The sequence below is a fragment of the Rhincodon typus genome, chromosome 24 (genome assembly GCF_021869965.1).
Source record: "Rhincodon typus isolate 14 chromosome 24, sRhiTyp1.1, whole genome shotgun sequence".
NCBI lineage: Eukaryota > Metazoa > Chordata > Chondrichthyes > Orectolobiformes > Rhincodontidae > Rhincodon > Rhincodon typus.
In genome coordinates, this window is record NC_063355.1 from 47,172,041 (window position 1) to 47,188,325 (window position 16,285).

Sequence of the window (16,285 nt, forward strand, 5' to 3'; positions counted from 1 at the left end):
GACATCAGCAACAGAACAGCATCCTCACCCAACGTTTGCGAGCGTGGTTCCTCCGTTTGAAATACAAAATCAACCGCTTCCTCATCACCTGGTTTCTGAAATACCAGGAGAACAAATTTAACACCCTGATAGTAGTCAGTACCCTGTACACAGCATCAATCATCCATACTCACAGCGACACCAATGGGTACAGGCCCCACCAGTCGGTACGGGCCCCACCAGTCGGTACGGGCCCCAGTCGTTACGGGCACCACCATTCGGTACGGGCACCACCATTCGGTACGGGCACCACCATTCGGTACGGGCCCCAGTCGGTATGGGCACCACCATTCGGTACGGGCCCCAGTCGGTACGGGCACCACCAGTCGGTACGGGCCCCACCATTCGGTACGGGCCCCAGTCGGTACAGGCCCCACCACTCGGTATGGGCACCACCAGTCGGTATGGGCACCACCAGTCGGTACGGGCCCCACCATTCGGTACGGGCCCCAGTCGGTACGGGCCCCACCATTCGGTACGGGCCCCAGTCGGTACGGGCCCCACCAGTCGTTACAGGCCCCACCAGTCGTTACAGGGAACAGACACTGCCCTGTATGGACACTGAAGCCGATCAGTGCAGAAAATGGACACTGTTCCGTATGGAGAACAAACAATGATCCATGCGGTCAGCAACGCTAATCCATATGTGGCACGGACGCCGCTCCGTCCCGAGAACGGATGCTGCTACGTACAAGCACTGTCACAGCGGGTCACAGAGGGTCACAGGGATGGGGGTTGTGGAGGTGACAGAAAGTCACAAGGATAGCGAACAGCCATGGGGAGGTCATGGAGGGTCATGGACAGGAGTAGAGGAGCACTAGGTTTCTTGAAGAGTGTGCGGCTGCCGTATGGATGGGACTGTTTTTTATTCATTCATGGGATGAGGGCATCGCTGGCTAGGCAGCATTTATTGCCCAGGGGGCAGTTAAGAGTCAACTACATTGCTGTGGGTCTGGAGTTTCACGTAGGCCAGACCAGGTAAGGATGGCAGTTTCCTTTCCTAAAGGGCACTAGTGAACTAGATGGGTTTTTCCGACAATCAGCAATGAATTCATGATCATCATTAGACTCTTAAGTCTGGATATTTATTGAATTCAGTTTCCACCACCTACCATGGCCGGATTTAAACCTGAGTCCCCAGAACATTGTCTGGGTCTCTGGATTAATAGTCCAGCGACAATACCACTAGGCCATTGCCTCCCCTTGGGGAAGTGTGTAGGGAATGAGGTGATAGCAGGATGTTGGGGGGGGTGGTGACACAGGCTGAAGGGTTGAGCTGGGAGAGGATGAGCTGAAGGTGGGTGATGGCAAAGATGAGGGGATTGAGGCAAGTGAGGGGGGGGGGAAGAGAGGTGAGTCAGGTGCAGGGTAACAAGAATTAGGGGTAGTAAGGATGTAAGGAGGGCGTGAGGTGGATGGTGGGAGCCAGGGGATCAAGGGGGAGGGGCTTGGGGGGCAAAGAGGGAGGAGTGGGGTTTGAGAGGGGTCGAGGGGAGTGGGGGGGAGGTGAGGGGAGCGGGGGGGGGAGGCGAGGGGAGCGGGGAGAGTGGGGGGGGTGTGTGTGAGGGAGTGAGGGGATCGAGGGTGGTAGTTAGTGAAGAAATGAGGGGAGTGCGCGGGTGAGGGCTGAAGGAACTGGGGACAGGTTGAGGGTTGTCACATCTACAAAGTATCAGAGCATCGAGGGCCCCCCCTCCTCATCTCCTGGTCGCCTCGGAAACACTCACCTCGGTAACCTACTTTATTAAAGCTGTTAAAAAAAAACAAACAAAATATAGCCCTCACCCTCACACACCCTCAACATTACCTCTTGCCCCTCACCCTCCTATCCCCACCCAGTTAGCTTAATAAATTAATTTCCATTTAAATATCTTTGGAGACATTCATGTATACTCTGCTCCAGGAAGAAAAAGATTTACAGCAACTTTTATTTTTATATCTCTTCTGATGAAAAACGGACTAAACCTTTTTAGACATAATAATTATGAATAATCTGATTTAATAATAAATTTCAAAAGAGAATCGAATAAACATCTGGAGTTGAAATCCTGCAGGACTACAGGGGACAGCAGGAAGGGTGAGGTGGACTGTGCTGCTCTTCAGTGAAAAAGAGTAGAACTGACTGAATGGCCTTTCTCGGTGCTATTGTTTCTAACCCCAGAAACAGCAACATCGCTCACCAGAACCAGTTCCCCATTCTACCCTTCAATTAGCACCAAGGTGCAAGATTGCAACCATATTGAAAAACAGTGAAATAAATTCAAACTCACATCTGAATGTTCTCATGATATTGCTTGGTATCTGACGGCTGATTATATAAAGGCTGTTGAAACAAAAAGACAAGAACAAATGACAACCTGTTCAGGTTTCTGAGAGGATTGTTTCTCTTGAGTTGTGCAGGCAACAGCTCTCCTGCCCCATATCCCTGGTGTTACCGATAGAATCTGATGAGATCTTCGAGACTGTACAGTCTGTAAATATCAGAGCTGCTGCTTTGTGAGTGATAGCAGTTAACTACTGGTTTTCTCATTCAAATCACTCACCTGGTTACCACAAACTGCTGATGGGAAATCAAACAAACAAACTCAAGCTTATTTTTAGTAAAAGGCTAAACTTTATTTGCACAGTTCACTCTCGGGATGTGACTGCTGTGGGTGCTCACTGGCCACTTCAGAGAAGAATGAAACCATGGGACTGGAGTCCCACAATGGACAAGATTTCTGGTCTTAAATAAGAATTAACCCAATTAGATGTTTGCAGCTTCATGGTTGTTTTGTCTGATACAAACATTTTATTTCCAAATATTTTAAACTGAAGACAAGTTGTCACGTTGGGATTGGAACTCACTCTCTGAATCATTTGGTAACAAGTTTAACAAACACACTTCTTCATTTGGGTTTAGCTGCTTCATTTTCATTTCAGCTGCTTTTATCAAGTCCCTCAGGCAGTACAATTACAACATTTAAAAGACATATGGACAAGTACATCCATAAGAAAACTTTAGAGAGACATGGGCCAAACACAAGTAAAAGTGATTAGTTCAGTTTAGGAAACCTGGTCAGCATGGACAAGTTGGCCCGAAGGGTCTGTTTGTGTCCTGTATAACTCTATGAATCTATAACAGGAAACAGTTATATGTATCACAACCCACCCAGGAAAGTTATCTGATACATGAGCCCCATGACGCAGGACCAGACAAAAGCTAAAACCTTAATCAAATTACTCAACTCCCTAATTTTCTTGTCTGCTGTAATAACAGAAAATACTGACAAGGTTTCTGTATTTCACAAGAAACTATTATTTATCACCAGAAATTATCACCAGGTAAATGTACAAGCTGAAATTCTAACTCCCTTTTAAAAACACACACACACACACACACACACACACACACACACACACACACACATTAATTAAAGCATTATGGGTGAAGGAAAAAGTACTATGGAAACACAGTTGAATAGCACCAGTCCATAGGATCTGATGAGGTTTCCCTCTTTGCTCCTAAGACCTTCTATTCTCCAATCTTCTTACTTCTAGATTCTTTCAATTCTTTGCAAAAGATACAGGGCAGTGTGCACACTTGTTAAAATATCTTTCAGCTACTGGCTAGAGGCAATAGTTTACAGCAACTGATGGGAGAGAATAACTGGCCACTAATGGACTTGTCATCTTTTTAATTCAACTGGTTCAAGCCCCACTCTAGGGACAAAAAGGGTATGTTCATAACCAGGGCTGGCTGAGTCTAAAATTGAAAATACTTCCAACACAGGCCAAAGGCAGGTGGTAAGAGCAGGAGAGATTCCTGAGCAACTATGAGATGAAAAGAAAAATGGGATCCTCTCCCATTACTGCTCAGAGCTCCACACTACAGATACATAAAGGGGCAAGTTGCCCCGGCAGCTCTGAATCTTTGGGTGGGGGGAGGTGGGGAATGGGTCAGGTTGGCTTGATGGGTGGTATAGATCAGACTGATTGCCCTTCTATCTGGGTGGGATTTGGTATCTGTTTCCTCGCCCTACCTGGCATGGAGATCACAGCAGTGTGGATCAGACTGGCTGAGAGCTGAAGAAAATGATACATGCCCCTAGAATCTGCTGCATTGAAGTATATCTGCACAAGTAATCGTTGGAACACTGCCCTGAAGTCTGTAGGACTCTGATGCTGCTCAGATCACTCTTACAATTGACGAGATCAGACTGCTTGGCTTCAACAAGGGGCTTGATACATTGATGCTAGCTTTAAACCAGTTTTGAATTATTTCTGCTCCTATGTTGAATCTGTGATACTGCAGATGGTGCATCGATGTGGAAATGTGGGAAAACATCTGTTCAAACAAGTCGAGGTTCTCTTGGTTTTAGCTGTGCAAGCAATATGCCTGATACTTATAGGAGGACAATCTTTCTGCTTTCAATGCAACAGCTTCAGAGTTTACATCCTAATCCTGGTGTACAAAGAGGAGTGGTTTGTACAGTCAGCACCGTGGAAGTTGCATGGTTGAGAAAGTTGTTCAGAGTCAAATCTGGTGATGATCAGATCCAGACAGTGCCAATTTCCTGATCTTGGATATCTCCAAGACATGACCAACAGTCCCACTTGCTTTGGGGGTGTGTAATGACATCTCTGATCAGATGGATTAGAAAATATCTGTCTTCAGAGCTCCTTATTTGCATGGTTTATTCTGAAAGGTGTTGGTTATGCAGCACTAGTGGTAGCAGCAAAGCTCAAGTAGACATTGTTTGTTCTCATGTATTTTTCCCAGGCCATAGTGTCTGAGACAGGAGGAACATGCCTTATGATCCACACCCACTTCCTGTGCTCAGATATAAATGAACTACATCACTCTCACCTACAAGTTGTCCACCTACCTGGGTGTTGGCAGGCTGAAGGCCTTTGTCATCAACAACTGGTCTCAAGTTCACAGACCAATCAGCTACTTGTTGCCAGCTGAATCTCACTTTTGACACGTTATCTGGGGCCAGTTCATCTTTCACACTAAAACGTCCCCCACTGTTTGACTCCCCAAGTCAGGAATGTGATGGAATACTCCCCACTTACCTGGATGGGTGTAGCTCCACCAACATTCAAGAAGCTTGACACTATCCAGGACAAAGCAGCCTGTTTTATTGGCACTACATCCAAAAACATTCACTCCCTCCACCACCGACGCTCAGTAGCCACAGTGTGTACTGTCTATAAGATGCATTGCAGAATTCACCAAGGCTCCTTAGACAGCACCTTCCAAACCCACAGCCACTTCCATCTATAAGGACAAAGGCAGCAGATACAAGGGAACACCTCCTCCTGCAAGTTCCCCTCCAAGCCATTCCCCATCTTGACTTGGAAATATATCGCCGTTCCTTCACTGTCACTGGGTCAGAATCCTGGAACAATCTCCCCAACAGCACATGGTCTGCAGTGGTTCAAGAGGACAGCGCATTACCACTTTGTCCAGGATATTTAGGGATGGACAATAAATGCTGGTATTTATTCACACACCAGGAATGAATAAAAAGAGTTATGAAATAGGCTCTAGTACTGCTGAATCAGAACAAAATAGCTTCCTGAATTTTATCAACTGTTTTGTGTTGTGATCTCGAGTCAGACACATAACCATCATATTCTAAGCAGTTAAAAACACATTTTTACTCTCAGCCCCTGAAATAACAAGGTTGTAACAGTACTTGAAGGAGATAAAATATCAATGTTTGACTGTCCATCAAACAGGGCCAACAATGACATTGGGAAATGAGTGTTCTTTTTGGGGGTTTCCTATTGTGTGCTCAGTTGGGTCTGTGTAGGGCTGAGGGCAGGTCGTAGAATGAAGATGTCAGCCTGCAGTATTCTGAAGGTCTTATTCAGTTAATGGTTCAAAAAGAAGTTTTCTGCTTCCTTTTTGTTGACTTAATGTTGAATAGATACTAAACAGAGTTAGTTGTCTATCAGACAGAGACGAGACTCACCAGTTCAATGTGAGGACCCAGTCCGTCCAATGTTCGGTGAGCAGCTTCTGCTTTTTTCTGCAGCAAAACAGACATTTTTCAGAGAATTTTTTTTAAACTGAGGGTTTATTGTCAAAGTCCAGCAGCCATTTCAGGGAGTTGCCCGGTAACCACTGCCCAGACGTTGTACGGTAACCAATGTCCCAGCAATGGTGCCTGAAATGAAGACAGTTGCTTTTCAGGAACATCACATAACGATTGTGGTACAGAATGAAGCTATTTGACCCACCGTACCCGCATTGTTTCTATCCCGTTCTGCCAATCTCCTTCCTTTTCCCCATCTCCCCGCACACCATTACTATCCAAAAACATCAAGTCCCTCTTGAAATGCCTCAATTGAACCTGCCTCCACCACATTTCTAGGCAGTGCATTCCAGAACCTAACTACTTAAAAGTTTTTTTCTCACATCACCTTTGCTTCATTTATACATCACTAAATCTATGCCCCTCTCGTTCTTGTTTCAGCTTCTTCAATCTATCCTCATCACTGAAGTTTCTCATCCCTGGAACCATTTTTGTAAATCGCTTCTGCACTCTCTCCAATGCATTCACATCCATTCTATAATGCAACACCCACACCTTCACACAATAATCCAGTTGAGGTCTAACAAGTGTCTTGTACAAGTTCAGCAGTATCTCACTGCTCTTGTAGTCTATGTCCCTATTCATAAAGCCAAGAAAACCGTGTGCTTTATTAACTGCTCTCTCTCCCGTCCTGGCACCATTAATCATCTGTGTACATAAACAACCAGCTCACTCTGCTCATGCATCCTCTTTAGAATTGTATTCCCTACTTTATATTGCCTTTCAATGTTCTTCCCACCATAGTTTATCACCTCATGTTTCTCTGCATTGAACCCCATCTGACACCTATCCAGTTACTCTGAGGAAGGGTCACTCAACCCAAAACATTCACTCTGATTTCTCTCCACAGATGCTGCCAGACCTGCTGAGCTTTTCCAGCAACTTTTGTTTTTGTTTCTGATTTAAAGCAAGCATAGTTCTTTCTGGTTTTATCCACCTACTCTAACTTGTCAATGCCCTTTCAGAGTTCTGCACTGTCCTCCTTACAGGTTAAAAATCTTCCAAGTTTTGGGTTATCTGTAAACTCAGAAATTCTCCCCTGCACAGAAATATCCAGGTCATTATTACAAGGGTCCCGATATCAACCCCCCAAGGAACTCCACAACAAGTCTTGCACCGGGCAGGAAAAGTATTCTTTGACCATTACTCCCGGTTTCTAATCACTCTGCTAATTGTGTATCCATATCAAATAAAATAACCCATGGCCTGCGCAGCATCCTCCTCTTTTATAAAGACAGATGCAAAGTATTCATTTAATACCTCAGCCTGCCTCCACCTGTAAATCCCTGATCAGCCCTACTCCCCTGCCTTACCTACAGCAGGATACATGGGATGGGATGGGGGGGTGGGGGAGGGGACATCATTAGCCAGGCTAACATCTATTGTTGATCCCTAATTGCCCTTGAACTCAATGGCTTGCTTGGCAATTTACAGGGCAGTAGAGAATCAACCACAGTGCAATGAGTCTGGAGTCACTTGTAGGCCAGACCAGGTGAGGATGGCAGATTTCCCACCCTAAAGAAGATTTATGATCATAGTGGGTTATTTTATACAAACGATGATAGTTCTGCATCATATGACTGAGGCTATTTTCCACTTCCAGATTTTATTTTATTTAATTGAATTGAAATTTCACTAGCTGCCGTGATGAAATTTGAATCCCCCTACCCCTTCCCCTAAGATGTGTAACTGAACCCAATGATACTGCCACAAGGTCGTTATTTTTCCGACACCATTTCAGGACTTGCCCAGAAGACAGGAGTGAAGTCATTTATTTTCTCTCTCCAGCCACACTGATCCCTTTGGGGAATAGTGAGAAGTTGGAAGACCATAAGCTATCGGAATAGAATTAGGCCATTTGGCCCATCGAGTCTGCTCAGCCATTTGATCATGCCTGATTTACTTCTCAACCCCATTCTCCTGGCAGTCTTCTGTAACCCTCAATCCCCTGACTAATCAAGAACCTATCTATCTCTGTCTTAAACACAATCAATGACTTGGCCTCCACAGCCTACTGCAGGAAAGAGTTCCACAGATTCCTCACCCTCTGGTTGAAGAAATTCCTCCTCATTTCAATTTTAAAGGGTCGTCTTTTCACTCTGAGGCTGTGCCCTCGGGCCCTAGTCTCTTCTACTATTGGAAACATCTTCTCCATGTCCACTCTATCCAAACCTCTCAGTATTCTGTAAATTTCAATCAGATCCCTCCTCATCCTTCTAAACTCCACTGAGTACAGACCCAGTGTCCTCAATCGTTCCTAATCTGACAAGCCCTTCGTCCCTGGGATCATTCTTGTAAATCTCTTATGGGCCCCTCTAAGGCCAGCACATCCTTCCTTAGATGCGGGTGCCCAAACTGCTCTCAATATTCCAAATATAGTCTGACCAGAGCCTTATACAGCCTCAGCAGTACATTTCTGCTCTTGTATTCTAGTCCTCTTGAAACAGATCTAACATTGCATGCATCTTTCCAACTGACAACTGCAACTCAGCAGCAAAAACAGAAGTTGCTGGAAAAGCTCAGCAGGTCTGGCAACATCTGTGAAGAGAAATCAGAGTTAACATTTTGGGTCCAGAGATCCTTCCTCAGAACTGTCAATGACACAGAACTAAATAAAAATTGAAAGAACTGTGGATGCTGTAAATCAGAAACAAGCACAAGTTGCTGGAAAAGCTCAGCAGGTCTGGCAGGTGTGTGGAGAGAAAACAGAGTTAGCATTTCGGGTCAAGTGACGCTTCTTCAGAATGGTTTTCCTTCAGAACAATTTTCATTTCTGATTTCCAGCATCTACAGTTCTCTGGTTTTTTTGCTCACTGAATCTGCATGTTAATCTTGAGAATCTTGAACTATGACTCCCAAGTCCCTTTGTGCTTCAGATTTCCGAAGCCTTTTCCCATTTAGAAAATAGTCTGCACTTCCTTCTTACCAATGCGCATAACCTCACACTTTCCCACATTGTATTCCATCTGCCACTTCTTGGTCCACTCTCCTAGCCTGTCCAAGTCCTTCTGCAGCCTCCCCGCTTCCTCAGCGCTACCTGTCCATCCGCCTATCCTTGTGTCAACAGCACAGGTCTATCTGCTGGCTGATTATCAAATGGCTTGAACCACTTTAGGATCACACCTTCCTGTGCTATTAAGTGGTGGTGTGGGGATTAAACCTGGAGCTTCTGTCCCAGAGACAGGGACACTGCCCACTGAGCCACAAGGAGCTTCTCAACCCAAAATAAGCAAAGAACTGCAGATGCTGGAAATCTGAAACATAAACAGAGAGTACTGGAGAAATTCAGCAGGTCTGTTTCTCTCTGCACAGCTCCTGCCAGGCCTGCTGAACTTCTCCAGCACACTGTTTCTCTTAAACAGTTCCTGCACTAGTTGAGAAAGAGATGGTGGAGTCAGTTGGGAGGCAGTGGTCAGGTTAGAGTCAAGTTAGAGCTGGGCATTGTCAGTGTCCATGGGAAGACTTACTCTGTATTGACACTGTGATGGGGGAGAGATGAGTAGTAAGATACAGACCCAGGGATAAATCCTTGGAGGAGAATGTTCAGATCAGGATGAGAAGCCACTACAGCTAGTTCCCTGTGTAGATCTCAATTGATAGGTTGGAATGAGGTGAACAAGTCCCACTCTATGAAGGATCAGCCAATCTGATGAAAGGAGGGTTTCAGCTCTATGTTTTTACCCAATTGATTCATGGCTGCCTGTCCCTGCAGTAATTACACACTTACCCTGTTTTCATCATAAATGATTTGCACCACACTGCGATGTCGCTGTTCAGCAGGAGGTGGGGAAGCTGGATTCTCAGGTTCCACTGGCCTTGCAACCTCGGCTTCAAGCTGTTGCTGTCAAAAGAGAAAAACTGCGAGAGTGAGGAATGAAAGATCAGCACATTCAAGAGAGATTTCAGAAACACTTCAGGGTGATGTGAGATTGGGATGGACAGCACCATGTGACTCGTCTTGTCAGGAAGCGATACATTTGATCACCTCAAGGCTGACAGTCATTTCCCTCATCTGAATGTCCTGACAAAATAAAAGGATTATATCAGTCTTTAAGTGAGTCTGTGTTAGGAATGTATCCCAATGACAAATTTACTTTCTGTTATTAATGTCTATGAAGTGAAAAACAACGCTTTGTTCAATCTGTAAAACTAATTAAGTGGCCATTAGAACAAACACTTTGACGTTGAGATCAATCTCAGAAACGGAAGCTATCCTGTTGAAATCCCACTAAGTTTTGCAACAAATGTCTCTGTTTAAAGGTTTGTTTCATCATTCTCAACAGTAGCTATTCCCATCTGCTGAATAACTCTGGGATTACGAACGAGCAATACCATGCAGTCTATTACTTTGAGGAGTAAATTATAAATCAAAACCAACATCCTCTAATGTCTGGTAACAACATGTAAGAATCAATCCATCAACACATGCCTTATGAATAGATTTGATAAGAATTGACATGTTGAACCTTACAAGACTGTAAGGATTTGGAAAGGGAGATGTGAAGAGGCTGCTTCCCCTTGTGGGAGAGTCTAGGACCAAAGCACATTATCTCACAGTAAAGGGTCACACATTTAAGACACAGATGTGGAGAATTTCCTCTCTCAGATGGGATTGAATCTGTGGAATTCTTTCCCACATAGGGCTGTGGAGGCTGGGTTGTTAAGTACATTCAAGGCTGAGACAGACCTACTTTTAATCGGTAAGAGAATCAAGGGTTATGGAGACAAAGTAGGAAAGTGGAATTGAGGATGATCTGATCAGCCATGATCTAACTGAATGGCAAAGCAGACTTGATGGGCTGAACGGCCTATTTCTGCTCCTATGTGTTAATACATCAGTAACCAAGCTCGCAGATGTTTTCAAAGATAATTCTTCATCTGGGATCTTAAACATAGAAATACAAAGGCAAAGCTTTCAATGACATGGTTTCAATGTTTGAGTAAAAGCTATTTGGCTTCATTCTCTTTTAGAACAGGAATTTATTTCTCTACCCCTGGTCTATTCCAGGAATCCAAAGTGAAAAACAAGGGTGATATGTCTGAGCTAAAATCAGAGCTTGTGGGAATTCTGTTTAAATCTCCAAGATGGATTATAAATGAGCTGAGAATTCAGAAACAGATGGTGCTGGTTTGAGGAGTTCTCTGGGGAGTTTTGGAGATTCTTGCATAGTTGTCAGACTCAGAAACCAAGACCAGGATCATGACTGTTTCGAACACTCACTAACAATGTGCTCTAATGAGACCCATGTAAATCCTGATGATGTAACTGATCATATGGCTCTGACATCACTAAGGGCGAAGGCATCAGACTGGATTGAGTGAGTGAACAGAGAGATGGTCAGACAGGATGTGAGAGAGCTGTGATTGAGAACTGACCATATCCAGCTGCAGATGAAGGAGTGAGATGGTGCACAATGAAGTGGAAAAGCCTTCCTTAGTGATAAGGAGCAAGCAGCCACAGGGGCAGGGTAAGTACAGACACCTACAGTCCGAGTTACTCCAGACCAGGATCTCAATGTGCACACAGTAGCTTTGGCTTACAGTATAAGGTGGAAACAAGGGAGAAAACCTCCAGAGACAGGGTCTGAATTTCAAACCGAGTCTGAGGGATACAGCTGAAAATGGAAGACTCCTAAGGCAAGATAAATACCTCAGAAAATGTTTGCTTATGCAGCGAGAGTGCGCAAACTCTAAAGTTTTAGAAAAACTATGGAAGCTTTGAAGCCTAACTGCAAACCTATGATATTCCAGAGAGGAAAAGTACAAAACAGAACGTTTCCACAGTAGAGAGGAGCCAAGGTCAATAAAACACAATTATCCCAAGGGATGGCCCAGTGAGTAAAGACCTTGCCATGAACTCAACCAATTGATAATGTGGAAGGTCCAAAATGAGGCCAGAAGTGGGAGATTCTGGAAGCAGCAGTTTGAGTGTTGTAGGCATTACATGAAGGAGCAGGTGTCATCAGGGCAGCATGGTTTTACACGGTGCAGGTCCAATAGCTGATGATTTTCTGAACGGGAAAAGTGTGGAAAGTACGAGGGAAGGCAATGCATTGATTAAGCAGGCACATTGATCTAAAAGTAGGTTAGTGATACTGGACTGACTCAACAACATCAGTATTAGGGAGAATCAAAAGAAGCCTTTTCAATGGATTGATATTGTCCAGAAGGATGTTGTTGGTGCGCTGAAGTACATGTGAATTAGTGACTATATCATAGTGTTCTGATTGATGAGAAGTTATCAGATTGACTTCAATCCAAGGAGTATTTAATGTTGGAACATGTTGGATGTGGGAATCAATGTCACTGACCAAATTAGGTTGTACACAGTGTCATTCCAGGCAAAATCACAAGCTCAAAGAATCACCAGCAGAGGAGGTGATGTGCTAGTGGTATTATCACTAGACTGTTAATTCAAAAACTCAGCTCACATTCTGGGGACATGGATTCAAATCCTGCCGCAGAAGATGGTGGAATTTCAACTCAATAAGAAAACGAATCTGGAATTAAGAATCTACTGATGACCATGAAACCATTGTCGATTTTCAGAAAAACCCATCTGGTTCACTAATTTCCTTCAGGGGAGGAAATCTGCCATCCTCACCTGGTCTGGCCTACATGTGACTCCAGACCCACAGAAATGTGGTTGACTCTCAACTGCCCTCTGAAATGGCCTATCAAGCCACTCAGTTGCATCAATCACGACACAGTCTCAACAAAGAAAGGAAACTGGACAGACCACCCAGCATCGATCTAGGCACTGGAAAAGACAACGGCAGAAACAGCCCTGTCGACCCTGCAAAGTCCTCCTCACTAACATCTGTGGACTAGTGACAAAATTGGGAGAGCTGTCTCACAGACTAGCCAAACAACAGCCTGACATAGTCATACTCACAGAATCATACCTTACAGACAATGTTCCACTCACCACCATCACCATCCCTGGATATGTCCTGTCTCACCAGCAGGGGTAGTGGCACAGTTGTATACAGTTGGGAGGGAGTTGCTCTGAGAGTCCTCAACATTGACTCCAGACCCCATGAAGTCTCATGGCTTCAGGTTAAACATGGGCAAGGAAATCTCCTGCTGAGTACCACGCACTATCTTCCCTCCACTAATGAATCAACACTCCTCCATGTTGAACAACACTCAGAGGAAGCACTGAGGACACAGGACACAGGGCACAGCGTGTACTCTGGGTGGGGGATTTCAATGTCCACCACCAAGAGTGGCTCAGCAGCAGTATTACTGATCAAGCTGGTCAGATCCTAAAGAACATAGCTGCTAGACTGGGTCTGCGGCAGGTGGTGAGGGAACCAACAAGAGACAGAAACATACTTGATCTCATCCTTACTAATCTGCCAACTGCAGTTGCATCTGTCCATGACAGTATCGGTAAGAGTGACCATCACACAGTCCTTGTGGAGATGAAGTCCCACCTTCGCATTGAGAACAACCTCCATCGTGTTGTGCAGCACTATCTCTGTGCTAAATGGGACAGACTTTGACAGATCTAGCAACTCAAGACTGGGCATCCATGAGGCGCTGTGGACCATCAACAGCAGCAGAATTGTACTCCAGCACAATCTGTAACCTCATGGCCCGGCATATCCCCCACTCAACCATTACCATCAAGCCAGGGGATCAACCCTGGTTCAATGGAGAGTGCAGGAGGGGATGCCAGGAGCAACACCAGGCATGCCTGAAGATGAGGTATCAACCTGGTGAAGCCACCAAACAGGACTACTTGCACCCCAAACAGCGAAAGCAGCAAGTGAGAGACAGAGCTAAGTGATCCCATAACCAACGGATCAGATCTAAGCTCTGCAGTCCTGCCACATCCAGTTGTAAATGGTGATGGACAATTAAACAACTCACGGGAGGAGGAGGTTCCACAAATATCTCCATCCTCAATGATGGAGGAGCCCAGCACATCAGTGCAAAAGATAAGGCTGAAGCATTTGCAGCAATCTTCAGCGAGAAGTGCCAAGTGGATGGTCCATCTCGGCGTCCTCCAGTGGTCCCCAGCATCACGGATACCAGTCTTCAGCCAATTCGATTCACGCCATGTGATATCAAGAAACGGTTGGAGACACTGGATACTGCAAAGGCTACGGGCCCTGACAACATTCCAGCAATAGTACTGAAGACTTGTGCTCCAGAACTTGCCGCTCCCCTAGCCAAGCTGTTCCAGTACAGTTACAACACTGGTATCTACCCGACAATGTGGAAAATTGCCCAAGTATGTCCTGTACGCAAAAAGCAGGACAAATCCAACCCGGCCAATTACCGCCCCATCAGTCTCCTCTCAATCATCAGTAAAGTGATGGAAGGTGTCAGTAACAGTGCTATCAAGCTGCACCTGCTCAGCAATAACCTGCTCGGTGACGCCCAGTTTGGGTTTCACCAGGGCCACTCAGCTCCTGATCTCATTACAACCTTGTACATGTAGGCATTACAAACATGTAGAAAAGAGCTGAATTCCAGAGATGAGGTGAGAGTGACAGCCCTTGATATCAAGGCTGCATTTGCCTGAGTGTGGCATCAAGGAGCCCTAGCAAAACTGGAATCAATGGGTATCGGGACAAATGCTCCAGTGGTTGGAGTCATACCTGACCCATAGGAAGATGGTCGTGGTTGTTGGAGGTCAGTCATCCCAGCTCCAGGACATCTCTGCAGGAGTTCCTCAGGGTAGTGTCCTAGGCCCAACCATCTTCAGCTGCTTCATCAATGACCTTCCCTCCATCGTAAGGTCAAAGGTGGGACATTCGCAGTTGAATGCACAATGTTCATTCATATCTCTTCAGATGGACCAAATGCATCAAAACCTGGTCAATATCCAGGCTTGGGCTGACAAGTGACAAATACCATTTGTGCCACACAAATGCCAGTCAATGACCATCTCTAATAAGACAGAATGTAACCAACAATCCCTTGACATTCAATGGTGTTACCATCACTGAATCCCCTATTATCAACATCCTTGGGGTCACTGTGGACTTGAAGCTCAACTAGACTCGCCATATAAATAGAGTGGCTATGAGTAGTTGGAGTCTTGGAATACTGCAGCAAGTAACTCACTTCCTGACTCCCCAAAGCCTATCCAGCATCTATAAGGCACAGGTCGAGAGTGTGATGGAATATTCCCCACTTGCCTGGATGGGTACAGCTCTGACAACACAAGAAGCTCGACACCATCCAGGACAAAGCAGCCCGCTTGATTGCACCACAGCCACAAGCATTCACTCCCTCCACCACTGACGCTCAGTAGCAGCAGTGTGTACTATCTACAAGATGTACTGCAGAAATTCACAGATCCATTGACAGCACCTTCCAAAAACAAAGCTGAGTGCTGCAAGTATGGCTAGTTGGGACACTTTTAGAAAATACTGCTAGTCAACACCTTCACCACCACAAAAACAAACAAAGGGTTCTGCAAAAAGAACATTTCCAGAGAAATGGAAATCATGCAACAAGGAAAAAGTTCAACAAGTTAACGATAGAGAACAAAAAAGGAAGACTCTTCCCAAGGTAGAGTCAAAACCAATTCTGGACCATCAACTTGAAGGTACAATAGTTTGGAATCTGTACATAAAATGTATAATAATAATAATGTGAAAAGAGCTTTGTGTAAATGTTATATAAGGATATTTATATATCTGAAAGGGTTAATACTGAGGAATGCTGAGGGAGAGCACTACAGAAAATTATGTTGTTGTATGGACCAAGGAAGAGGAAACAGCTTTGGATCTCGAAGGAGTCAAACCTTGAGCTCTCATTCATAGTATCGCTGACAACTTCCCTTTGTAGCAACATCCCTCTATAACAATGTAACTTGGGCCTAACTGTCATCATGGAACAAGCAGCCTCTTGTTCAAGACAAGACAGCAGTCCGTGGAGATCCCAACATGGAAAAGAGGAGGATAGCAGCCCATCTCCCAGATGGATCGAACGCTGACAGGAGCTGCGGTGAAGATTTCTCCAATAACCAATCTTGCAGAAACACTGTGAGATTACTAACGGCTGGGTGCTGCAGCACAGTCGGCCTCAAGCAACACATCAAACCAGTGAGATCCGTAGCAGGTTGAATGAACAACTCCCACACATCTGTCTTACTCAGTGACACTGATGGGTTTTATCAATCCCTCAATGTGATAGAA

At 45.1% G+C, this 16,285-nt stretch overlaps 1 protein-coding gene across 1 annotated transcript in view; it reads right to left on the reverse strand.

Moving 5' to 3' along the window:
- Window positions 1-16,285, reverse strand: part of LOC109920052 (nuclear receptor corepressor 2-like) — a 116,447-nt gene that overhangs the window by 72,924 nt on the left and 27,238 nt on the right. Inside the window, exons 5-8 of the mRNA XM_048611771.1 lie at window positions 9,853-9,966; window positions 6,003-6,059; window positions 2,310-2,362; window positions 29-95 (exon numbers count right to left, since the gene is read on the reverse strand). Coding sequence (XP_048467728.1) covers window positions 29-95; window positions 2,310-2,362; window positions 6,003-6,059; window positions 9,853-9,966 — 291 coding nt within the window. The remainder of the gene's footprint in view (window positions 1-28; window positions 96-2,309; window positions 2,363-6,002; window positions 6,060-9,852; window positions 9,967-16,285) is intronic.